We start from the raw sequence: 27620 nt of genomic DNA, 5'->3' as shown, positions 1-27620 counted from the left end.
TCAGGGATTTTTCAAAACCTGGAATTAACAGAACAGACAGGGTTTTGCCTTGGAGAATCAAGAGTTCACCACACTTGGCGACTGTGGCATAAAAAGTCACATCTAAAAAATCCCTTTGAAGTAGAGGCGATCATATGATCAAATTAAAGGTTCCCACGCTCTGGGAGACGCAGTTGAACTGAACCGATCACCTTTCCACATGTAACATATTCTGCTTCTGCCTCTTACCCCTATTCCCACATCTCTGCTGACACTTTGGAAGATCTCTCTGTCATCCAACCTTGAAGTCTTGCAGTTATCCTTCATGCCTCTTCACTTCCTCCTGCATACCATCTCACAAATATCATCTTGCCAGCTTGTCATTCCCTTCCTTTCCTGCCTTGAAACCCGCATCAAAGCCTAATTTACTGCAAAGCTCAAAAGGCAACCCAAGTAAATTCCTTTTCAATCTCCTTGTCATGGATGCTCCTTTCTCCAGTCAACCGTGCATTTTGAAACTCCAGTGTTGCAAAAAAAAACCATCACCAACCTGACCAATATTTCACATTTCAGGCCAAATAATGCTTAACTACTCTTCTTTCATTGCCCTCTTCTTCTTTTTAATCATCCCTTTAAGGACATGTTGGATGACTCAAATCTCATTGCAGGATCTTTGTGACAGTTTAAGAAGGTGCTGCAGATGCTCTATTTTGTAGTTCTCATTTTCAGGCAGCTGCTCTACACTCTCCTCCTTTAACCTTAGTTATTGTCATTTACATACACCTGCACATTCAGTGCTAACAATGGAGAGCTGTCAGAATTTCCCGGCCATTCTGCACATTATTTATCAACACAGAATTGAATTTCTGGTTTGGAAAAGCATGCACCTTGTAACAAGGCTGTTTGCCCTTATGCTTACCCACTCCTTCAGAGGCTAACACTCCCTCTGAAGGAGCAGGTATTCACCTTGGGGGTACTTCTGAATCCTTTGCTGTCGCTTGAGGTTAGAGTGGCTTCAGTAGCACGGAATGCCTTCCATCAGCCTCAGCTGATGGCCCTATCTGGACAGGGGTAGCCTAACTTCTGTCATCTATGCTCTGGTAACCTCTAGGTTAGATTACTGAAGTACATTATACATACAGCTGCCTTTGAAGACAGTTTGGAAACTTCAGCTGGTGCAAAATTCAGCAGCCAGGTTGTTCACCAGGCAAAATGGTTTGAGCATATAATGCTAATCCTGGCCCAACTGCACTGGCTACCAATTAGTTTCCAGGCCCAATTCAAAGTGCTACTTTTGCCCTGTAAAGCCTTACGTGGCTCAGGACTAGGGCTGGGTGATATCTGGTTTTCCACATTGCAGTATATCACCAGCTAAACATCATGACAAAGGAGATGGTGTTAGACTTTAGGAGGAAGAGAGGAGAACTAGCCCTGCTGTACATCCGGGAGGGCTGTGTGGAGAGAGTCTCTTCCTTTAAATTCCTAGGAGTTTACCTCAGTGAAGACCTTACTTGGAAAATAAATACAACCCAGGTGGTTAAGAAAGCCCAGCAGAGACTCCATCTCCTCAGAGTCTTGCGGAAGAACAATGTCAATCAACATCTGATGATCTCCTTCTACCAATAGAAAAGTGTCCTTTCATACTGCATCACAGTGTGGTACGCTGGTTTGACATCAACTGATAGGAAGTGCCTACAGAGGGTGGTGAATATAGCACAAGATATTATGGGCTGTCTCGTGAATCCACTGGATAAAATAGCAGAAGAACGTTGCCTCAGGAGAGTGAGGAAAATTCTCAGGGATGATTCACACCCTGGCCGGCACTTTCTTGAACTCCTGCCCTCAGGCAGAAGATATAGAAGCATGATTAGTTGCACCAACAGGGTAAAGAACAGCTTCTATCCGTGGGCTGTTAGGCTGCTGAATGTAAAGATACCAACAGGGCAACTGACTTTTGGGTTTGGTGGGTGTGCGTCAGTAAACGAGGGGAATTAAGACTAAGAGAGCTGAGTGGGGGCTGCTTGTGTAATCTCACTGTATACAAGTTGTACAAGTGACAATAAAGTATTTCAATTTCAATGATACCAGGATGGTACTATCCTAGTTCCTGAAATAAGGATGGAACTATCCTAGAGGTGAACAGTTTTCAACATTGTGATGTATCACCAGGTAAACATTGCGATATACTGATCTATCACAATGTCTGAAATAAGGGTGGAGATATGCATTGTCTGGCTTCACAGTTTTTCCTGCATCGTGATTTTTGCCTGCGTCTGCTCTTGTGATTCACTGCCCCCAGCATGAGGCAGGGGAGAGCTGATCTGGCAGAGTTAACAGGGGCTGCAGGAATCAAGAGAAGCCTTGGCTGGCTTCATGGTTTTTCCACATTGTGATTTTTGCATAACACACACACACACACACACACACATTATTATTATTATTCAAAGAGAAAAATAACTACCAAACTTTTAGAAGACATCTGAAGGCAGCCCTGTTTAGGGAAGCTTTTAAGGTTTAATAGGTTATTGTATTTTAGTGTTTTGTTGGAAGCCACCCAGAGTGGCTGGGGGGACCCAGCCAGATGGGCGAGGTATAAATGATTATATTATTATGATTCATGCCAGGTCAAAAATTATGAAACCGATATTACAAATCAAATCAAATCCATTTATTGTGAGGACCATGCCTGTGCACAAACATCAACACTACAATAGTTAAAAATATTAAAATTCATTATATACTATGCCAACAAAACCTTCTTCCCACAGAATAAAAAAGGAGGGAAAACGAGTAACGAGTTAAACAGACGATGAAGGGGTCTTTACATTGTCGTCCATAAATCTTTCCCTGGCTTTCATGGCCTTCATCACAAAAACCGCTACCACATGGGTAATGCGTGGGTTTGCATCAACTAACAAAAATTTTACTCTATCTTCAGGACTGGTTATAGAATTGGGTATAATTTGCAGCAATGCGTCTCTAAAGCCCGAGTAAATGGGGCAATAGAGGAGGTAATGTGTAAGATCCTCTTTAATTTTCATAAGGCAAGGACATAAACGGTGTTCTACTGGGGTTTTTGTGTATCTACCGGTCAGATAAGCAGTTGGCAATGTTTGGAACCGTGCCATAGTAAAAGCACTCCGAAGGGTGGGATCAGTGATCTCCACCAAGTAGTTGGCACAGATTTTGACTGCTTTTACTCGAGGGAACCAGTAGGAAAACCCAGAGTTTTTTATCTTAGTGGAGTCCAAAAAGGCAATATGGACTTCAAACTGGTTTTGGACGATAGATCGATAGATAGCCCAGCCCTACTCAGGACTGCAATACAAGGATCACCACTCCCCATATGAACCAATCCAGACCCTTTGATCATTATTTGAGGCCCTTCTTCATGTGGCCCTTTTTCTTTTAAAATGAATCTTGCTCAGCTCTTTCAAAAAGAACGGGCAGAAAAAAAGGGAGGGGGACCCCACCTTTTGTGTAAAATATTCATTTAACACAATACCCCATTCTGACTATTTTTTTGGGGGGGATTTATCCTGCCACCCTGAAAGCTGCACATGCTAGCTTCCCATTTTCAGATGGGGAAAAGGGATCCATGAAATGGAGAGCTGCCCATCTTTAAGGCTTCACAGAAGAATCAGATGCAGCAGTCTGCAAAGTGATTTATCACCTTGGACACGTTGTTTTCTTTCAAAGCAAAGGGGCAGGTATGAAAACCAAATATAGTAGGCCCTTTAGCATCAGATTCTTATCAAAGTGCTGTGTCTCATTCGTAATTTTAGTTCGCCCTGTCTAGTTTTTCTAGCTTCCAAAAACATCCCAACGTTGCTCTGTTCAAGAACTAATCATATGTTCTAAATCTTCTTGTGACAGTAAGTGCTACAAAGATTAATCACAGCGTAAGATAACAGTTTGAAATACTTTTAGCGCAATAAAGCCTGGTGATGTTTCTCTCACATTTAAAAACTCACGTCCTACTGATTGCATGTGCTTCCTGAGCCCAAGGCACATTTCACTTGTGATATGGGCTCTTATCAGTCCCTTGATCTCTTCTTTTTTTGGAGGGGTAGAATACACATTTCGATTCAGTAGACATATAATAAAGTCATATTAATATGCAAGTGATTTGAACCGTATTAGGAAAGGACAAATCTGCCTATTCCTAGTCCACTACACTTTCATATGCTTATACTAAAATCTGTATTTATCTACATTCCATTTTGCATTCATTTGCATTTTTAAAAAAATCCTCTCAAACCACATATTTCAATGCATTTTAAAAGTAGCATTTTAAAGTCCACGTTTTGATACATTTCATCTACTGAGAACTGTATCACAGCATTCAGAGAAGTGCCAAGTCCATTGGGCAGTTTTGTTCTGAGCTCCACATTGACCTGAGAGGTGCTGATAATTTCGTACAGGACATCACAAAGATCACGTTTCTTTGCCTTGCTCAGTGCTGTCTTGTGCAAAACTTCAGCTCTGATCCTTCTGCCATTTTACTTTACTTTCAAGGGTTAATGTTGTTAACCTCTGAGTTGTCAAAAGGGCAAGTTTAGGAGATGTGTCAGGGGTAAACAGTGACACTCTTAGCTAATGATAGCTAATTGCAAACAGGGCATCATGTCAAACCATCTGAGGATACACAGAGATAGGCAGCCATTAACCTCAAGTCAACCTAATGTGAGTGACTGTGGGAAGGTGACATATACCTAGGGAATAGTTCTCACATAGCATTTATTCCAAGAGAACACCAATCTTGGGTTTTATTTATAGGCAGGTATGTGTACTCATAGGGACGCAGGTGGCGCTGTGGGTAAAACCTCAGCGCCTAGGACTTGCCGATCGCATGGTCGGCGGTTCAAATCCCCGCGGCGGGGTGCGCTCCCGTTGCTCGGTCCCAGCGCCTGCCAACCTAGCAGTTCGAAAGCACCCCCAGGTGCAAGTAGATAAATAGGGACCGCTTTATAGCGAGAAGGTAAACGGCGTTCCGTGTGCTGCTCTGATGCTGGTTCGCCAGAGCAGCTTCGTCACGCTGGCCACGTGACCCGGAAGTGTCTGCGGACAGCGCTGGCTCCCGGCCTCTAGAGTGAGATGAGCGCACAACCCTAGAGTCGGTCAAGACTGGCCCGAACGGGCAGGGGTACCTTTACCTTTACCTTTATGTGTACTCATGCAAACCAAATTGAGGCCTTGATAAGCCTATAGTATTGGGCAGTAAGGATTTACTAAACCTAATGTATCCTTTCTTAAGGAAATCAGCCCTGAGTGCTCATTGGAAGAACAGATCCTGAAGCTGAGGCTCCAATACTTTGGCCACATCATGAGAAGAGAAGACTCCCTGGAAAAGACCCTGATGTTGGGGGAAGATTGAGGGCACAAGGAGAAGGGGACGACAGAGAATGAGATGGTTGGACAGTGTTTTCGTAGCTAACATGAGTTTGACCAAACTGCGGGAGGCAATGGAAGACAGGAGTGCCTGGCGCGCTCTGGTCCATGGGATCACAAAGAGTCAGACACGACTAAACGACTAAACAACAACAACAACAGGGCACACATAAAAATGACAGCATTGCAATATGAGTAACTATGGCAGTGGCTTTGTGTACTCAGGTCTGTGTAAAGAGGAAGATCTTAGCTAGGGAGAGACTGAGAGCAAAAATCAATGGTAATCTTAAAAATAACTAATGCGTGCTCGTTGTTTGGGATCCTAATTTGTGACAATATGGAGCAAACACCACATCTGGCCTTAAATAAATGTTCAAGGAATTTCAATGAAAGCAAACAGATACCAGATAAGACTTTGTGAAATTTCTCAAAGAAAGCAGAGGAGTTATGCACCTCCACAGACATAACTAAGCACAGAAGAAGATCACTATTTATTTAAGGTTGTTTCATACTGCTCTTCATAGTGAGATTTCCAGTGAATTTTACAAGGGGAAAGTAGAGCCAATGCTCCTCCTTCAGTTTTATATAGAAGTTCCTCTTCATTGCTTGCACATTGTTTAGAACTGCATAATCTGTTGGAATCAGTCTGATTCCAGCCTATGGCCACTTTCAAATGTGTTCACCTGTAAGTATTTTCCGCCCTGTTTCCACATAGATCTGCATTTTTAAAATCCACATGCAAATAATACCTGAATATGTGCTTTGAAATGTATTCTCTCTCAAAAGGCCTATTTCAAAACTCTTTCATCTAAAAATATGGATTTCTAAATTAATTTTTTCTCCAGATATGAATTAAAAATCAATGATTTCTAGCCTTTAAAAAAATTTTAAAACCAAGAACAGTATGGGAACATTTGGAAAGTGGATAACTAAGTTCCAATCTGCATATTAATCTGGGAGGCACAGGTTAGGTTTGCTCCTATCAGAATATGAAAAGAATGATTTCCTAAATACAACCAGAGTAGACTAAAAAACATTGACTACATCGTCAACTCCTTTTCCCCCATTCTGTTGCTATAGATATATATTGGGCCTGAAAATAATCCAATTTGATTTCCACACAATGAACTTCAGCTTTAATAAAGAAAGCTTTCTGTTCACTCCCCTTTTGGTTCCATGTTCTTACACCATAATTCACATGGAGCCATTTCCCTTTATGCTAGCAGCAAATTATATAGCTCCTCAATGCCCCGGTGAAGCCTTAGATTTTGAGATCTGCTGCCTAACGAACACATTTCTCTCATCTTCCACATGCATCACACTGCATCCCTGAAGACATTTGTCTCAATATAAGTTATCTCTTCTCATAGGAAAAGGCAGCTCCTAAATGGTCCACATTCTCCAACGCTCTTCATCCAAATTGAAACTGACTGTGTGAAGACAATTTCCCCACCCTGCACATTTGTTTTTGGCTGGAGGGGAGGGGGCACAGCTCAGTGGCAAAGCACAAGCTTGCATTAGAGAAGCCCCAAGCTCAAAACACAGCATCCCCAATGAAAAGGGGTCCTTGAAGGGCTCATGCCAGGGTCAGCCTATACACTATACCATGGGTAGGCAAACTAAGGCCTGGGGGCCGGACCCGGCCCAATCGCCTTCTAAATCCGGCCCGCGGACGGTCTGGGAATCAGCATGTTTTTTATATGAATAGAATGTGTCCTTTTATTTAAAATGCATCTCTGGGTTATTTATGGGGCCTGCCTGGTGTTTTTACATGAGTAGAATGTGTGCATTTATTTAAAATGCATCTCTGGGTTATTTGTGGGGCATAGGAATTCGTTCATTCCCCCCCCCCCCCCAAAAAAAAAATATAGTATGGCCCCCAGAAGGTCTGAGGGACAGTGGACTGGCCCCCTGCTGAAAAAGTTTGTTGGCCCCTTTAAAAGTATAGAATTATGAGTAAGGTAAAGGTAAAGGGACCCCCGACCTTAGGTCCAGTCACGAAAGACTCTGGGGTTGTGGCGCTCAACTCGCTTTATTGGCTGAGGGAGCCGGCATACAGCTTCCGGGTCATGTGGCCAGCATGACTAAGCCGCTTCTGGCGAACCAGAGCAGCGCACGGAAATGCCGTTTACCTTACCGCCAGAGCCATACATATTTATCTACTTGCACTTTGATGTGCTTTTGAACTGCTAGGTTGGCAGGAGCAGGGACCGAGCAATGGGAGCTCATCCCGTCACGGGGATTCAAACTGCCAACCTTCCGATTGGCAAGCCCTAGGCTCTGTGGTTAAGACCACAGCACCACCCGTGTCCCTTAGAATTATGAGTACACTGATGCAAAGGCATCATGTTATGCAGGGTGAAAGCAAGAGAGAAGCAGCTGCAGACATCTAGGACCCCTTTTTGCATTATGTAGCAGGACAGAGTGATAAATGGTCCAGGAGGCCATTTCTACACATGCTGTAGAGCAGAACTTTCCACACTGTGTGTTGCGGCACGTTACTGTATCGGCTGCAATGTGTAGGTATATTGTGCAAATCCAACCCATGCTCCTCCCAGGGCTGGAAAGGGATTATTTTAATCTCTGATTTGCTACTGAAACTGAATTACTGTTTCGCAAAATGATGCATGTCTAAAAAGTGTGTCACCAACGTGAAAAGTTTGGAAAGCTCTGCTGTAGAGGGAAATGAAGGGTAGCTGGGGCTCATCAATCTTGAAAGATAGCCCATCTAAGAGAAGGAAAACTCTGATCCTAATCCTTTGCTGCCTTGTGGGATATCTTCAGGAGAAGAAGGCTAAGGAGCAAACCCTACACAAATCTGGAGTGGGTTCCCTAAGATGGTTGGGTGGCATCTTGTACACCTCCTTCCGTCAACTCCTGCAGCCAAGCTGGTGCCAAACATATTGCTTTGCTTTCCTTTGAATCACATCAGCAAGGCCAAGAGTGGGGTCTTGCTGTATGGACAGTCCAGGACCTCCATACACACTGCCCAGGCTGACACACCAGGGAAGTCACTTTGGTACTGCTAACACAGCGGTTGGACTTCACCCCCAAAGGTGCACTCCATTGTCTCTTGAGACAGATGGGTGCCAACAACAGTTTACCCCTCACAGAGCTACAATTCCCAGAAACCCTTAACGTATAGTGCCTAGAGTTTATTAAAGGAAAGAATGTGCTCCCAATGTGCTTTAAAAGTATAGTGTGCGTACATAGTAGTAGATAAAGGTAAAGGTAAAGGGACCCCTGACCATTAGGTCCAGTCGTGGCAAACTCTGGGGCTGCAGCGCTCATCTCGCTTTATTGGCCAAGGGAGCTGGTGTACAGCTTCTGAGTCATGTGGCCAGCATGACTAAGCCGCTTCTGGCAAACCAGAGCAGCACACGGAAACACCGTTTATCTTCCTGCCGGAGTGGTACCTATTAATCTACTTGCACTTTGACGTGCTTTCAAACTGCTAGGTTGGCAGGAGCAAGGACCGAGCAATGGGAGCTCACCCCGTTGTGGGGATTTGAACTGCCAGCCTTCTGATTGGCAAGCCCTAGGCTCTGTGGTTTAACCCACAGCGCCACCCGCGTCCCACCATAGTAGTAGATGAGTCCAATAGTAGTAGATAGGACTCATTAAAATATGGTTTAATGAGATGTGCAAGCCAGGCCATTAAGGTATCTGTTCACTGATCCCCCCCCCCTTTTTAGAAATGCTCATCTTGCTTCCTCTCTCTCACAGCCTTTAAGGTCCTTTTATTTAGACAGGCCTTTCACCTCATGGATCGACTTTGCTTCCTGTTTTGATAGATGGCATTACTTGAGCTGCTGCTTTCTGGCTTTGTTCTAGTTTATTTGCTCATTTTATAAATTTTAACACAGCTGCTTTGGGCTTATATTTTACTGTAGTATGAATGCAGGCTTTAATGTTGCTAACCACCTTGACAATTTAGTGCAGAAAAGCGGGACATACCTTTAAATATTATATAAATAAAACAGTTTAACTAAAATTAATTTGAAACCCCACATGACTGAGGCAGACCATGCCCTTTCCACTCCTCAGTAGTGAAGCAGCTATTACATGATTAATTTTTATTTCAGCAGCCATAGCAAAAGCAGTTCAGAAATGCCAAGTGGCTGAGAGATTAAATGTTAAAATAATTATAGTTAAATGCAGCCATTGAAGCCAGCAAATATGGTTTCTGTAGACACAGGTGTGCTGCTCAGACCAAGAGCTGGAAGAGCGTTGGCTGCCCAGCTCTTGAAAAAAAAAAAAAAAGCACTCAGACGCTTTATTTAAAACGGAGGGGGGCATTGATAAATTGAGATCCCAAGCAAAGTTTAATGACCAAAAATTTGGAGATAAACCAGGAAGAGAGAACAATAAGGAACAAGAGCAAGAAACAGAATTTTAGAGCTAAAATACAAGTTGAGGTGCACATTCTCTGTGCATTAAACAATTCTTTTGAACTTGGAGGCAGGGGAGTGCATTTGAAAATGTGTCTATAGGAAATGAAGGGATACAAATGGAATACGGCAACATATTCATTCACATCTATTAAAAAACCTATTAAAAGAGGAACAGAAAAATTCAGAAGTAAGATGATCATTGTTCATCCTTTACAAGTTTAATAATAGTTAGATTCACTAAAAATATACCACTTAGTGTTAAAATGTTTAATTCTCCAAATAAAAGGAGGAAGTGGGGGTGGGGTCAGAAATCCACCTCCTGCAAGAAACTCATATTAAGCAAGGAGATTAGAACTAATAAACGTGTGTAAAATATGTGCATCATGTGAAAAGACCAAGAGGGGTGACAATCATACTGACAATTTTCAAATACTGAGATTATGAGCTGCAAAAAAAACAACACAAAAAAAACAGTTTGGATATATTGTTGAAAGTACCAATTAAAAACAACAAGTATATTTTACTTGGCATTTATGTTCTGTTGGCAAAACAAGTTGTGTTTTTTTATTAAAAAGCCCTTAATCTACTTAATGAGAACTTTTTATAGGAGATGATTTGCACTGTGCATTATCATCTGAAATGGCTAGATCTCAATCTGGAGCATCCCAAAGTATGCTTCCCAAAAGTTGTTTGGAACAGAATAATCTAATAGCTGGATGGAGATTTGACTATCCAGATAATAAAGATTGAGAGCAAAGATTCTGCTTATGTTGGGGAAATACTGACCACTGTGCTTGGCTGCAAACAACACTACTATTGCTGTTTATGCACTGACCCCCAGAAAGAAGAAAACAAGAATTTAACAACGAAAGCAGGAAGTGTAGGATGGCTCAAAGAATTTCTACAAAGCAAAAGAAAGCTGAAGACAAATAATGCCCAGGACCGAATATTTTCTCCTCCTTAGTGTTTGAATCATTAGGACCAAAAGGTTCATCATTAGTTTGGCTTTAGCCAGGAAGTTCAAAGGCAGGCAACTTCTGCTGTTAGAACCATCAAATTAAAGGGCCATGAAAACAGCTACAAAAGAGAAAACAGCATTTTTTAAGGCAAAGCACAGAAGATTTGCAAAACTGAATTGTTTGAAAACACCACAGTAGGAGATGATGAGAAGAGAAGAGAGGTTTCCACTAGACATGGAGAGATATGCACAAAATGAGCATAGAACAAGATCGGTGCTTTTGGTGAGGATGGGGACAAAATTTCTTGTCCGATGTAAACTTACGTTCTCCCAAGTTTGTAGTTTTATAACAGTCCCAATCACTATATCTAATGCCGTACTTGGGTGGTCAGTGCTGATCAGATTGGAGCCAAAACAAGACCACCCACAAGCAAATAAACAAGTAAAAACAAAACAAACAAAAAAACAGCAGCTAACTCCCCCAAACAGGCAAAACCCTCTCAAAACAGGAAGGGAAAAGATTGTGAATTTGTGCTGTTCACATAATAGTTATGGAACACTGGCAACATGAGGGTTCAACACAGGCTCATTCTGGCCATTGTCCATGAAGCTGCCATTTATCATCACAGCCCTTCTATTCAGGATTGAAGGAAGCACAGAAAATTGTCTGTTGCTGATCTCCATCAAAGCAGGGGGAAGAAAGTCTTTGCGTCTTTCAAGCCTTGCATAGGTTGGGCAGAGTATCACAAAGTTTTAAGTTGGGAGGTGACACCTGGCATACCCTCCAACATTACTCAGAGGGGGGGAGAGACATTTCTCACTTCCCTCCAGCTGACCCTCCTCAACCCCCCATTTTGTCCCCGCTCCCAACAAAGCAAATTCTATCAAAAGAAGGGCAAGTGTCACCACCATTACACCAACAGGCCACAACACACACACGTTCCACCAGTTGCACTCTCCTAAATCCATCTCTTAAAAAGCAGAGACATCACCTTGCTGACAAAGGTCCGTATAGGTAAAGCTATGGTTTTCCCAGTAATGATGTATGGAAGTGAGAGCTGGACCATAAAGAAGGCTGATCGCCGAAGAATTGATGCTTTTGAATTATGGTGCTGGAGGAGACTCTTGAGAATCCCATGGACTGCAAGAAGATCAAACCTATCCATTCTTAAGGAAATCAGACCTGAGTACTCACTGGAAGGACAGATCCTGAAGCTGAGGCTCCAATACTTTGGCCACCTCATGAGAAGAGAAGACTCCCTGGAAAAGACCCTGATGTTGGGAAAGATTGAGGGCACAAGGAGAAGGGGACGACAGAGGACGAGATGGCAGTGTTCTTGAAGCTATCAGCATGAGTTTGACCAAACTGCGGGAGGCAGTGGAAGACAGGAGTGCCTGGCGTGCTCTGGTCCATGAGGTCACGAAGAGTTGGACACGACTAAACGACTAAACAACAACAACAACAACAACAACAAATCCATCTCTGTTCGAAGGCTGTGGTTCCCCCCACCCTGGAAAATCTGTTTATGGCTCAGAACAGCATTGAGGTGTGGTTTCTGTGGACCTCTTGTGGCTCGCCAAACCAATCCCTGCTAGTTTTTGAGTTTCTTGTGAATTTGGTTGGTTTTGCTAATTTGGAGATTGGTGCACAGGGCAGTTTTTTGAGAGTACTGTTAGTAGTCCAGAACAGAAATTGCAATGTGTTTCTGTGGATGCTTTTTGCTTACTATTATCAATCCCATCTAGTCCAGTTTGACTTGTGAAATTGGTTGGTTTGACAAACTCATAAATTGGTGTTTTGGACACTTTCCCTGTAATATTATTTATTAAAGACCTGATTTATCGTCCAACATAACTTGTGAATTTGGCTGTTTCAGTTAGTTCAGAAGTTGGTGTTTCAGGCCACTGTGTTCCAGAGGGGTTCTAATAAAAAATTAGCACTGAAATAGTTTCAGTTCCAAATTTTTATTCTTGAGTCAAAGGCACATCTGTTATTTTTAAGGTCTGTTCAGTCCATCTCGGCCTTTGCACCAACTCAACCTCTTTATCCACTGGCTCAGATAATTAAACCACACTAGGGATACAAAGCGTGTTCTCCTTCATGGAGAGCACGTGTTGCGGTGGGGGCCGCCAGGACACTCCAAAGTTGGGGGCGGGCTAATTGTTCATTGGCCACTGATGCGATTGGGGCTTCCCTTGTTGTTGGGAAGAAGTTAATGTTGCCATTTGTTGATTGACAGCCAGAAATGCTAAAACTCCTTGCACGAGGCTAGGGCTTCCTCTTTTAGACCGTGTATCAGATTGCCCATCCTCCCCCTCCCTAGAATTAGGGTTGTTCGCTTTGACCTTGCTATGCCTGTCATGGGGTTGTCTGCTCTTGGGGCAGGGGCCTGGTAGGAATTTTGTCCATTTGGCTGATTGGCTGGGGCCATTTGGTTTTTGCCTACTGCGTTGCAAATTATCACAACTTGTAAGGTTGCGGTTAGGCATTGGTTTATGGTTTGGTTGGTTGAGGGGAAGTGGTTGAGTGCCTGCCCTTGGTAGGTTGAGTGCCTGCCCCTCTAATGCTGCTGCTGCAAGGGATTCCGTTAAAGGAATTGGGGGCTAACTATTGCTTGTCCACTCTGTCAAGGGGGCTCGGGCCATAGCAATGAGCTCCTGGTTGCATTTGGGGTGAGGGCAGGTTCCCTGCTCCACGTTACCCCCAAGTGTATTCCGCTATTCTGACTTTCGCATCGAGTGGAATGTCAGTCTGTCCCCCATGGTGGGGGCAGATAGTCGCAACCAATGCCTAAGCAACCACTCACAAATTTGTATTTCAATAAAGTTGTTTGGCCAAAATTATGCCAAAAATCTTAAACAAAAATTCTGTGTGATGTGTGAGTTATTGGGGTGGCCCTGGGGACCTCGACACGCAACGGCAATATTTTGTTGCAGCAAGTCCTACCTGTTATTTTCTAATTACCAAGTTAGGATAATGCAATCCTAGGCCAATCTTGAAACAGCAGATAGGCGACTTTTACAAATGGCAAAAACCCTCCATCCGCCTAAACGTTCTGTTAAAATTCCTTTCTAAGAAGCAAAAGTGCATTATCTTAATTCTCTAACTTTTTGTGCTGTGCAATAAAAGGCCATAGCTTCAAGGCTCACCAACTCATTAATTTTAACTTAAGCCTAGAAAGTGAGCAGAGAACTCTCAATAAAATGACCAGTGAAAGGCTCGGGAATGGATTGTGCTCTGAAGTAAATTATTAACAGCCTGAACTCCAGAAGCAAACCGCAAGGAAATAATAGTTTGAAGTTTTTCCTCAAAGTGCTTTTCAAACAGTTCTGTCTGTGCAAACCTCATTATTTGCCATGCTGCAAATAACCTGTAGTTGCTCACTACAAACAGCTTAAAATCAACAAGAGCCTGCAATAAACAATTACCATCAGGGATATCATCGCTTTACAAAAATGCCTGATTTATGAGTGGAAGCTTTTAGCAAAGCGAATGGGCCAATTGCAGGGCACCTAGCTAACAGCAAAGAAACAAAATTCACTTATGAATCCTCACATATATAAGTTTCCAAGGGGAAGGCTGGGAGGAGGAGATAACCACCATTGTAAAACATGCACAGAGGGCAAGCTTCTTGCTCACCGTGGGAGAGAAACACCTCAATTTGTTACACAGCTGATTTTACATCTGTTTCTTTATCTACAGCTAGAAATCACTCAGAAAGTGCAGCAACAGCTAAGCAGGCAAAATCTTTCCATATTTACCTCCTCCTCCCACACTGCGTCAGAGAACAGTCTCGCGGTGGCAGATTTATGTCCCTGCAGCCCTGTACACAACCGCTTTGGGGGGCCCTATTTATTCACCTAAATTCATGTGACTATGCCTGAAAATATGATGGAGCTGAATGCAGAAGAATGAGTTAGTTATTAGCAAGGGTTGTCTCTTTTTTTTACTATTATTCAGTATTATTAAATGGTGCTTCACCCCCTCCCAATTAATTACGGTAGATCAGGCTGCTACAGCAAAGAAAATGTTGAGGGAAACTAGGAGTGGCCTATTGTCTTGGGTGAAGCATGTGAATATATATACATTTATTTATACAAGGCCAAAGGCCAAAGTAAAGGCTATCAATAAAGACACAATAACAGCAAACAATAAACAAATGAGCAGTTTAAGCAGTCATTTACTGAACACATAACAATCAAGATGAGCCAATTAAAAGAATTATGTATTTTGTGTTTCTGTATTTTTATGCTGTGAACCATATTGAGATCTAGAAGGGACGCGGGTGTCGCTGTGGATTAAACCACAGAGACTAGGACTTGCTGATCAGAAGGTCGGCGGTTCGAATCCCCACGACGGGGTGAGCTCCTGTTGCTCGGTCCCTGCTCCTGCCAACCTAGCAGTTCAAAAGCACGTCAAAGTGCAAGCAGATAAATAGGTACCGCTCCGGCGGGAAGGTAAACAGCGTTTCTGTGTGCTGCTCTGGTTTGCCAGAAGCGGCTTAGTCCTGCTGGCCACATGACCCGGAAGCTGTACGCTGGCTCCCTCGGCCAGTAAAGCGAGATGAGCGCCATAACCCCAGAGTCGGCCACGACTGGACCTAATGGTCAGGGGTCCCTTTACCTTTACCTATATTGAGATCTATGGATGAAGGGCAGCATACAAATTTAATAAATAAACAATAACAACCATCATAAAACAGAGAGAAGAAAAAGAAATAGAAATGAAAGCTTATACAGTGGTACCTTGGTTGTCAAACATAATCCGTTCTGGAAGACCATTTGACTTCTGAAACGTTCGACAACCGAGGCGGAAAGGATGGTTGGCAAAGTCAATGGAGAAAAAACCGCAGCGGAAGCAGTTCAACTTCCGAGGCACATTCGAAAACGGAAGCAATTACTTCCGGGTTTTTGGTGTTCGGGTTCTGAAACATTTGGCTTCCGAGACACTCGAAAACCACGTAAAGGTAAAGGAACCCCTGACCATTAGGTCCAGTCGTGGCCGACTCTGGAGTTGCGGCGCTCATCTCCCTTTACTGGCCGAGGGAGCCGGTGTACAGCTTCCGGGTCATGTGGCCAGCAGGACTAAGCCGCTTCTGGCGAAGCAGAGCAATGCACGGAAACGCCGTTTACCTTCCCGCCGAAGTGGTACCTATTTATCTACTTGAACTCTGACATGCTTTCGAACTGCGAGGTTGGCAGGAGCAGGGACCGAGCAATGGGAGCTCACCCCATTGCGGGGATTCAAACCACCAACCTTCTGATCGGAAAGTCCTAGGCTCTGTTGTTTAACCCACAGCGCCACCCGCGTCCCTGAAAATCAAGGTACCACTGTATAAATATACTGTTTTAATTCCAATTATCATTAGAATTAGTATGAGAAAAGGTTTGAATTATATTCATGGTTTTTTTATTCTATTTTTTAAAAAGTTTAGTTTATACTTTGGTTTGTTATTTTGCATATACAATTCTTGCTGCTAGAATCATATTATATAACAGTTTCTCCCTGCCTTTCAGATATGTTAAGAGAAATATTTTTGGGTCTAGCTGAACAAGGTATTTCAAAAAGATTCTTATAAGATATGATTTCTTGCCGATAGATGGATAGATATACTGCTGTTGCTTCAGGGCAATTCCACCCACAGTGATTGAAATCCACTCTAACGTCGCCACATTTCTGACAGTTATATTTGTTGGTATTATAAATTTTAGCCATTCTAAGGGGGTTAACTACCACATTGTCCACAATTTCACAGAATTATCTGTCAGAATTCAAGGTGCCTTAGATTTCTCAATATCAGGCAGTGCTTGGAATAAAGCTCACTGAACTAGTTCCAAAATCTCTGAACTACAGTTGAAAGTAGTTCCCATAACTACTAGGTGAACTAAGTATGAATTAAGTTTGTTTGGTGGTAGAACCACACCACAACTCCTGAACTAATCTATTTGTTAATCATTTTGCATGTATTAAATACAATTTATTTCTACAAAAATGTGCTGTGTGTGGAAATGTGCTTCCTGGTCTTACCCACCATGCAGCTTCAATGGCTGAGCCCAGGTTTTAGTGCTATGAGAGTGGCAGGTAAACCTCTTCCTTGTCACACCGTGCATTATTTTATCCATCTCTATCATTCCCCCCCAACTCACCTTTGTCCCCTAACCTAAAAAGCCCCCAAGTCCTATTAACATCTGTGAGACCAGATAGTCCACCTTCGGTTAAAGCTTTCAACACAAGTTAAATACAACTAACTCTCTTTGAATACAGTGCATGTAGTGGCAGGGTTCAGGAAACAGGTGGGGCATTCTGATCCATTTCTTTTAAGGTCCTAGCAATACCCCTGGGCACAAGATCCATCCTGATGCCTTTGTTTGTAGTTCTAGATCAAGACCAAATGTTCAAGTTGTCCTATACAGGTTTAAAACAGCATGGCCATTTCTTATTTCCGAAACATACTTGACAGCTTGCCTTAAGACACTTCCTCAGAATTACAACTTGCCCATAATAAAATGGATGGCGAACTAAGATTTACAGTGGTACCTCGGTTTTCGAGCGTCTTGGAAGCCAAACATTTCAGTTTCCTAACGCCAAAAACCCGGAAGTAAATGCTTCCGTTTTCGAATGCGCCTCAGAAGTTGAACGGCTTCCACTGCGTGTTTTTTTTTTCATTTTCTCAATTGAACTTGCAGCCAGCCCTTTGCACCTCGGTTTTCTAACGTTTCGGAAGTCAAATGGTTGTCCGGAATGGATTACGTTCGAGAACCAAGATGCCACTGTATTAGAAGCTTTATGAATCGCTTAAAAATGTTTGGAGGACAAGAAAATGCTTTATACAACATGTTCAGAAAGGGAACTGCCAATGCCAGTAGGAAGAGTATTGTACATGACACTGTTTCTCTGAAATAATACTGATCCATCTTATACATGTTCCTAAAATTCCCTACTAGCAGCCCGATTTCCTTTTCCCAGTTATGGCATTGCATCATTTGCATGGTCATACCTTTGCGATGTCATCCTGAGCTGCTACTAAGTTCAAGTATGAAATATTGACCAGGTCAGGGCCATACACGATTGTGAGCATTCGGCCTTCCAGTCGTCCTCCTATGTTTCCTGCATCCAGATGTTCACGTAGTTTGGGATCCTGTAAGTAAGTGCATTGAAAGTCATTAAAGTGTCTGCCCCGTACTTTGATAATGACAAAAAAGAAAGAATAGTTCAATACTCCAATTTTGCTGCTACGGATAGGACACACGTGGGCACCTATAGGGATAAAATGCAATTAATATATCCTCTCTTATCTATTTAAATCCATCCCACGAGCTGGATAATGATTGGGGACTGTTTCCTCTACCATGTTCTAAATAACTTGCATGGTTTGCGGTGTAATTTACGATTACACTGATTAGAAAGAGGCCCAGGGCATCATGTAAAATAAGAAGCCAGTAATGGTTACTTTAATGCTGAAATGGTTTACGTGCAACATTACAATAATTTTTTCTACACATTCAGCACCCTGGGACAACCATTACTTAAAGAAGATCCTCACGGGAGGGGGGGGGAGATTGCCAACCGAGAATGGAGTGCTCTGGGTGGGCATTCTTGGCTAACTTTCAACAACCACTTAATTCTTATATCCTTTCACATGTAACTCAATCACCAATGAATTGTTCTTCGGAGTTGTTGTTTTTTAAAAATAAAATAGTGATCACAGCATAAATAGATTACCGTATTTTTTGCTCTAAAAGACTCACTTTTTCCCTCCTAAAAAGTAAAGGGAAATGTGTGTGCATCTTATGAAACGAATGCAGGCCGCACAGCTATCACAGAAGTCAGAACAGCAAGAGAGATTGCTGCTTTCACTGCGCAGCAATCCCTCTTGTTCTGGCTTCTGAGATTCAGAATATTTTTTTTCTTGTTTTCCTCCTCCAAAATCTAGGTGTGTCTTGTGGTCTGGTGCATCTTATAGAGCGAAAAATACGGTACATAAAAATAGACGTAGTATTGCTGTTTGAAATGTGCTAAGAATCAATGTGTGTGGGAAGAGTCAAAGCAGCACTGAATTCTACAAGGGCTCTCCTCTTAACAGAGGGGAGGTGTTGTGAGTGAGAACAGCTTCCCACGTTCGCGGGGGGGGGGGGCGTAACCAAGACCACTGCGCCATTGAGCATGTGCCCACGTCACGCCCCCCCAGCCGGCCAATCCGGCTGAGGGAGGCGTGGTTTTGCCATTTAAAATGGCCACGGGCTCACCAGCTCCTCCTTCTTGTTCCTCAGATCACCCTCCCTCCCTCCCTCTAAGTTTTGCTCCTGACCTTGCTATGGACTTTGATTGGTTGCCTTGGTTGTCCAAGGGGCCTGGTGGGAATGTTTTCCACTTGGCAGATTGGCACCAGCCACTTGGTTTTTTTGCCTAGGTAAAGGTAAAGGGACCCCTGACCATTAGGTCCAGTCGTGGCCGACTCTGGGGTTGTGGCGCTCATCTCACTTTATTTTATTTTTTATTTTTTGAATAATCTTTATTAAAGTTTCAAAAAGATTACAAAATAGAAAAAGAAAAATAAACAAAAAATACAAAATACAGAACAATAAAAAACAATTAAAAACAAATCAGTCTTTCCATGTCTTATCTTTCATTTGCTTATTTCCTTGACCTCCTCATACCTCCCTTTTTTGTATTCTAGTTCAATAGTTGTTTCAGCAAGTTCTTACCCTTTTTACTTTTATCTTAATATTTTATCTTAATATATTATAACTTTACATTTTCACCTGTTATCAATCCATTTTTACATACCCCTTTATGACATTATTGCTAAAACCACATAACTTCATTCCACCATCCCTCTAACATTCCTTAATTTTGCAGTGTTTCTGTAAATAGTCTTTAAATTTCTTCCAATCTTCTTCTACCGACTCTTCTCCCTGGTCTCGGATTCTGCCAGTCATTTCCGCCAGCTCATCTCACTTTATTGGCCGAGGGAGCCAGTGTACAGCTTCCAGCTCATGTGGCCAACATGACTAAGCCACTTCTGGCGAACCAGAGCAGCACACAGAAACACCATTTACCTTCCCGTCAGAGTGGTACCTACTTATCTACTTGCACTTTGATGTGCTTTCGAACTGCTAGGTTGGCAGGAGCAGGGACTGAGCAACGGGAGCTCACCCCTACCTCATAGCAAATCATCACAACTTTGTAAGGTTTGGCAGTTAGGCATTGGAAAATGTGTTGTGTGTTGGAGGGGAGGTTGTGGCTATCACCTACCCCTCCCCTTGAAGGGTATTCCGTTAAAGGAATCCAGCGGTCGTGGTTCCTGTCCGATGCCCAGGTGGTGGCTAGGGCCATGGCACGACCCCAGTGACTCTAGGGGAAAGCTTCCAGTTGATTTGCATCAACAAGCTCCCCCTACAGGTTGTTAACCCTCGCGTGACTCCCGGAAGAGAGGGCAGGAGTCATGTATACTCTGTTCGATCCAATGCCTCAGCCAATACCACTCACAATCTGTAACCAATAAATTTGTGGCCTTTTTTAGCCAATTAACCTAAATACTTGTGTCCATGTGTCTTATTTTATCTCCAAGTAGGGGTGGGGCCTCAATTCACAAATGTAGCTATAGTAGTACGGAATCCTAACTTTCCCCCCTTACGTAGATCTTCAGTCCACCTGGTTCGTAAGTTCATATTAAGCAACCTGTATCCAGCAATGGAAGGACAATACTGTTCCTTCACTGACTCTTTCACTGACTGGCCTTTGGTTTGGACTCAGTCTGACCCTTATGTTTCCCTCCCCTTATGGTTTTGATCTATGGGCTACTTTTAAAATGAGGCTGCATTTAAAATTGTATTTTAACCTGTATTTTAAATTGTTTTTTCCCCCTATTATATTTTTACTGTAATTTTACTGGTGTTAGCCGCCCTGAGCCCAGCTCTGGCCAGGGAGGGCGGGGTATAAATAAATTTATTATTATTATTATTATTATTATTATTATTATTATTATTATTATTGAGAGCCACAATTCTCAGGGGACCCCAAGAGCCTAATCATGGTTTACAAATCTGGTTTCATAGCGACACTGAACTTCTCTTACACATCCCACATGACTTTCTGAAGCCCTGTAATGTCTTGACTGGTGGCCAAGTCAGTCTTGTTCTAACTAAATTGCCTTGTTTCTACAGAACAGAAAACAAAACAAATAGTATAGTTTATTAAAAGCTCAAGCAATGATTTATTTTTACATGCATTTGTTGTCAGCAGGCCAGGCGAAGAGTTCTCTCAAATGCAGTGCGCTACCCTTTTCTATTAACCTGCTATTAACCCTCAGAACTGGCTTCACAAAAAGAGGGTGAGAAGAGAAGAATAAGCACATACTTCTGAAAACTCCAACTTCCTTTATTTTCCTCTCCATTGCTTTAGGTTTTTGTTTGTTTGCTTGCTTGCATCTTATGATCCAAGACTCACTTGGCCACTGCTTGTTTTAATGCCTTCCAAATCAGAAATCACAAACAAATCCAAGAGAAAATAATGGGATGAATTCAATATCGCACTCTTCTGATCATTCCATCAGTGCAAGCATTTTGGTTTGCTGAATGAGATGATCCCCCGCCTTTAAACACACCCCCGTTGTTCCAGGGGTTCTCCTGACACCCCACCCTACTCTGAGCCAATTGTGAGGGTGGGAAGGAGAGAAAGCCCCATTGTGCATGTGGAAGTCCTCCCACAGGATGGGGGGGGCACTGTTGTCTAAACCACTGAGCCTCTTGAGCTTGCTGATCAGGTCGGCAGCTTGAATCCCTGTGATGGCGTGAGCTCCCATTGCTCTGTCCCAGCTCCTGCCAACCTAGCAGTTTAAAAGCACACCAGTGCAAGTAGATAAATAGGTACTGCTGAAGCGGGAAGGTAAATAGCATTTCCGTGCTCTCTCCTTTCTGTCACAGGGTTCCGTTGTGCCAGAAGCAGATTAATCATGCTGGCCACATAACTGTCTGTGGACAAACGCCGGCTCCCTTGGCCTGAAAGCGAGATGAGCGCCGCAAGCCCATAGTTGCCTTTGACTGGACTTAACCATCCAGGGCTCCTTTACCTTTACCTCCCACAGAGCACAGAGTTATGGAGCTGAAAGGGACCACAAGGGTAATCTCGTTCAACCACCTGAAATACAGGAATCTTTTGCCCAACTTGGGATGCGAACCTACAACCCTGAGATTAAGAGCCTTGTGCTCTACCAACTGAGCTACAGGCCAGGTCTCTACTGACAAGACACATTATTTGAATCCCACCCAAGTCCAGGTCCACTCAGCAGAATGAGCAGGAGGAACTCCAAATGTATCAGGGATGGCTCATCATTTTCCGAAACACATTAGTATCTAAACAACCGCTCACCATTCCCCATTAAGTCCAGAGTTAACATACCAAAATGCACCACTGCTCACACTAGGAAATTGTATATCTTAAAAAAGTACATGCATTGTTGTGAACATATCTGCATTTGCTTCTGGGGGGATGCCTCTCCCTGAGCGATGCAGACAACTGAAATGCAATGAACAGCTGCACAAAGGTTTCAAAAATCATAACACTATCTGCAATGGGAAGAAGTAGCAAACGAAACTGACTTGAGACTAAAGTCAAGTTGTTATTGGCGCGGTAAGCCTGTATCTCAGACTGCATCACGCTGGAATGCAGGTGGGTCCTCAAAAGGCTTATTGCTCCAGGACCTGGAAAAACGACTGGGTATGCCTCATCTAAACCACAGAGCCTAGGACTTGCCGATCAGAAGGTCGGTGGTTCGAATCCCCACAACGGGGTGAGCTCCCGTTGCTCGGTCCCTGCTCCTGCCAACCTAGCAGTTCGAAAGCACATCAAAGTGCAAGTAGATAAATAAGTACCGCTCTGGCGGGAAGGTTAACGGCATTTCCATGCACTGCTCTGGTTCGCCAGAAGCAGCTTAGTCATGCTGGCCACATGACCTGGAAGCTGTACGCCGGCTCCCTCGGCCAATAAAGCGAGATGAGCGCCGCAACCCCAGAGTCAGCCACGACTGGACCTAATGGTCAGGGGTCCCTTTACCTTTATGCCTCATCTATGTACATCTACTGTATATCTTACATTTCCACATTGAAAAGTTAGCATAAAATAACTGAGGATAGATGTTGAACCTTGATCACCAGTGAACATGCCCATAGTAGCTGTACTAGGCAATCCAAAGGCACATGGCAACTGTAACAGTTTTGCGCTAATTGAGGAAGATATTTCTCTGCTCTGTTCAGCATAGCATGGGAGACTTTGTTACTGCTGCCCCTTTATTCTGAGAGCATGGCTAAAACTCCTTGGGAGTCACAGTCATATTGGAACATTATAGCGAGGGTTGAAGCAAACAAACAAACAAATTGTACATGGTGGATCATTTTGTTCAAATTTATCCTCTTTACCCAGTAGGATAATAATTCTTGTGCACTTCTCAAGATAGGGCAATTAGTATAATTTATCCATTAAAAGAAAACCCTAGGAGTCTCTGCAAACGTTTTTTTGAGGTGGAAAGTAAAAAACAAATTCTTTTAGCAGAATTTGGCTGGCAATGCAAATCATGAAAGAAAAGGCAACACACACAAAACTGACAGTGTACCCTTAGTACACTGAACCACTTGGTTGTTTCAGTAGGTTTCAAGAAGTCATGCTAGTTCATGCCCCCAGTGATTATTCAGACTATTTTGCAGTGCTGCTGAACTATCTCCTCAAACTTTACCACAAAGACCACATGGGGCTGGCACCATGCGGTGCTGGAAGACTATAACCTGGGTAGTCCCACTTTTTATGTAGCATGCAGCTGTCATATTTCAAGTGGATGACTGACTCATTGAATGCATTATCACTCCAGCTGACAAAATTGTACTGCGATTCCTTCCCTACTGGTGTCGCTGCACAAAAAGGCACACTTGTGGAGACAGACCAAGGCAGAAACCACAGGTATTTTGAACTAAATGATTATCTCATGCAGCCAACAATCTGAATTAAGGTCTGCAGCATTTGCTTGCAGGAGAGATGAAAATCACTTACTCAAAACTGACAGAATGTAGAAGCTCTGAATATCTTGAATGGAGTTTCCCTTGTGTATCTTTTATATTTAAAAAGTTTGCATGATGATCAAATCTGTATTTATTTTCAGATGTATTCGAGCCTAAGAGTAAGTTTTGGGTGGATATAAAGCTTTGGCTGTCCTGTTTGTCTTATATTTCATGCTCTATGCTTTATGGTTCATTCCATAATACTTGAGATTTGTTACTCCAGTCATATTTTACGGTGGGTCTATGATTGTATAAATAAATCTGAATCTCCGTCATATTTATAAGCTGTTCTTCCTAAGGGAAAACAAGTACAACGCATAATGTTTTTTTAAAAAGTACTGCTGAGAGCAACAAAGTGTGACAGAGCAATGGAATCCAACAGAACAACAAAACAATCCATTAGAAATAAAAACAGTGGCTGTAACATGCTGAAAAGCCTGGACAAATATAAAGTCTTTATCTCGGATTACAAAGCCAAGACATTTATGCTGCAAAAGTGCACCAGTTGCAGACGTAATTGGGATGAAGTCCCACCGAACTCAAAAGAGTTTTTATAGCCGATATGTGTTGAATAATTATGGGCTGTCCAGTGAATCCCTGGATGACATCGTGGAAGAACGTTGCCTCAGAAGAGTGAGGAAAATTCTCAGGGATGATTCACACCCTGGCCGGCACTTTCTTGATCTCCTGCCCTCAGGCAGAAGATATAGAAGCATGATTAGTCGCACCAACAGGGTAAAGAACAGCTTCTATCCATGGGTTCTTAGGCTGCTGAATGAAAAGGTAGCAACAGGGCAACTGACTTTCAGGTTTGGTGGGTGTGCGTCAGTAAACGAGTGGAATTAAGACTAAGAGAGCTGAGTGGGGGGTGCTCGTGTAATCTCACTGTATACAAGTTATACAAGTGACAATGAAGTATTTCAATAATTGCACTATAAGTCTAGTGCTAGGGAAAAGATCCCTAGGGAAGAAAATTTGAATGCAGGATGCTACAGCCAGTGAAGACCACTCCCTGGTTGCCCTCACATGGCATCAGAAGGTGAGGGGGCTGAGAGGAAGGCCTCTCCTGACAAATGTAATGGTCATTAGTTATGATGCTATTTTTAAGAAGAGAGCTAGCATGCAAACAGGATCCTGAATTAAGTAGGCATTAAGTCTGACCCAGAAGTACTCTTCTTAAGTTATAATATAATGTTCAAGGCAGGGTCATGTGGTAGAACCAACTTTCCGAGACCTAGGTCCCTGGCTCGGAAACTAATTGGCAGCCAGTGCAGTCAGGTCAGGATTGATGTTACATGTTCCAAACTGTCTTGTCCCAGTGAACAACTTGGCTGCTGAATTCTGCACCATCTGAAGTTTCCAGACTGTCTTCAGAAGCAATAACACATATGTGTTGCAGTAGTCTAACCTAAATGTTAAATATTTATTCAGTGCTGTTTTTGTTGTTGTTGTTTAAAAGATGCTTTCTGTTTTCTGTTTTCACTACAGTTTAACTCAGGCTTCAATATGATATTTCAGCAGGATCCTACCATTGCAGCATTTTACCTAACTACTTCTGAACATAAATGACATTTATACACTTCGAACCAGTGGCATAGCGTGGGTTGTCAGCACCTGGGGCAAGACATGTAATTTGCGCCCCCTAACCCATGGATTTGCGCCCCCTAACCCGTGGATTTGCGCCCCCTAACCCTAACCCCCAGATGTTGCGCCCGGTGCGGCCAGCCCCCCCTGCACCCCCACGCTACGCCACTGCTTCGAACTAGGGCTTCCACTGAAAATTTAAAGCAGATGTCAAGATTGTTCTTGAGGAGCAATCAGACATGTGGGATACCTAACTTTATCTTCACAACTAGCGTACATAGCAGGTGATATGGAGCCAAGGTTATCCAAAGAGCTTCATGGCAAAGGAAATTTTTAACTCAGCATTTAGTCTAGGGATGGGAAACCAGCAGCCCTCCACATGCCATGGTCTACAACTCCCACCATCCCATGCCACTGGCCATGTTGGTAGGGGCTGAAGAGAGTGGGGAGTGGGAATTATAGTCCAAAAACAGTTGGAGACCCACTGTAGGAAACCCTTGCCCTAGGCCAAATACAGCACTCTAACCATTTCATCATAGTGGTTCATGTCATTGAGGAAAGCCAAGAAAGTTTGAGTAAGTCTGGTGAAATTTCTCAGGAGGTTTCTCACAGCCCTGCTTCCAAATAACTGGTCGGGATGCCCACGTCTTCATACATTACTATCTTGGAAAGCAAACTTGCAGCAACTTTCAGGTGAAATATTAAAAGGAAATATGGAGAGGAAGCTCTAGGGCGCATGAAGACAATGGACGGGCTTGCTCAATGGCACCAGTTGGTGTCCCTTTAATTTAACAGGGAATTTTCCCACTTAGGACTCAGCTATATAGCTGCAAATAAAACATTTAAAGTGTGTTTTAAGTGCAATATACAGTCTCACACTAGATGGTGAGCCTTATGGAAAATTCAATGTATTTTTAAGAAATGCTTTAAAAAAAGCATTTTAGATTTTTTTACATACCGGTATATGTGTGTGTAGATGCCACCTTAAACACTAGGCTGTTTCATTTAATCTCAAACAAAAGGTATGTGATAGCACAACCAATGGGATCAAGTCTGAAACATTAAAAAAAAAAAATATGAGTTGAAGCAGCCATGTTTAAGGCATGAGAAACCTACAACATTTTTGAATTTGCAAGTTATGAGCCAGCTTTCCCCAGTGAAAAAGGTCTGACAGTTGAACAATTAAGCAGGATCTGGTTGAAGTTCTACACACTGTAGTAAGATGGTTATCTTTTAAGAATGGTTGACATTATAATAGGGCCTGAGGGACCACAATGTTATTACCAACTGATGCTAATCATCCAAAACCACCTAACTTTCCCTAATCCCCTTTCAAACTCTGCCACCACCACAAAAGCAGCCTGTTTAGTATTTCTGACACAATTTGGGAAGCAATTAAGGGCAGATAATCTAAAATGTTGTCATAGCGGTTTGAAGTCACTTTCCAAGATGTTCCTCGCACTTATCAGATTGTTGGTCAGTTAATTAAAAATGTTTTCATTTTGTTTATTTCCATCTACCAGTGTAAAGTTAGATATTTATCTTGCATCGGTGCCCAGAAAGTCCACGGTTGACACCAATGAAATCTGCAGAGCAGTTAGGATCAGACTTACGGTACATCTTCAATTGCAAATAATCAAACACATCAAATTAAAGATGTCGACTAGCCAATCATATCAATTGTCCTACTTTTCCTTCATTCCTTCACCAGCAGGCCATTTGTAGAAGTCCAATAGATATAAACAAACTCAGAGACATTTATTTTCAGAGTGGTGAATTCAAACCACTTTGACCACACTTGGACTAGTAAAGGTAAAGGGACCCCTGACCATTAGGTCCAGTCGTGACCGACTCTGGGGTTGCAGCGCTCATCTCGCTTTATTGGCCGAGGGAGCCAGCGTACAGCTTCTGGGTCATGTGGCCAGCATGACTAAGCCGCTTCTGGCGAACCAGAGCAGCGCACGGAAACGCCGTTTACCTTCCCGCCGGAGTGGTACCTATTTATCTACACACATCAACACACATTTATTTGTACACAAAAGGTAGGTAAAGGTAAAAGGTAAAGGACCCCAGGATTGTTAAAGTCCAGTCAAAGATGACTATGGAGTTGTGGCACTCATCTCGCTTTCAGGCTGAGGGAGATGGGGTTTGTCCATAGACACCTTTCTCTGTCATGTGGCCAGCAGGACTAAACTGCTTCTGATGCAATGGAACACCGTGACGTGACAGAAACCAGAGCACACAGAAACGCCGTTTACCTTCCC

At 42.9% G+C, this 27620-nt stretch overlaps 1 protein-coding gene and 1 long non-coding RNA gene across 4 annotated transcripts in view; one reads left to right on the top strand and one right to left on the bottom strand.

Moving 5' to 3' along the window:
* PLCB1 (phospholipase C beta 1) overlaps positions 1–27620 on the bottom strand; it is a 466407-nt gene that overhangs the window by 183702 nt on the left and 255085 nt on the right. For all 3 annotated transcript variants that reach the window (XM_083606830.1, XM_083606829.1, XM_083606831.1), the window contains one exon: positions 17721–17861. In XM_083606830.1, the coding sequence (XP_083462956.1) occupies positions 17721–17861 (141 nt within the window). The remainder of the gene's footprint in view (positions 1–17720; positions 17862–27620) is intronic.
* The window catches only part of LOC310759588, a 283329-nt gene that overhangs the window by 143996 nt on the left and 111713 nt on the right, over positions 1–27620 (top strand). The window lies entirely within an intron of this gene.

The sequence above is a fragment of the Podarcis filfolensis genome (assembly GCF_964270895.1).
Source record: "Podarcis filfolensis genome assembly, chromosome: 3".
Classification (NCBI taxonomy): domain Eukaryota; kingdom Metazoa; phylum Chordata; class Lepidosauria; order Squamata; family Lacertidae; genus Podarcis; species Podarcis filfolensis.
The sequence above is the reverse complement of the archived record's forward strand: the minus strand, read 5'-3'. Positions and strand labels throughout refer to the sequence as shown.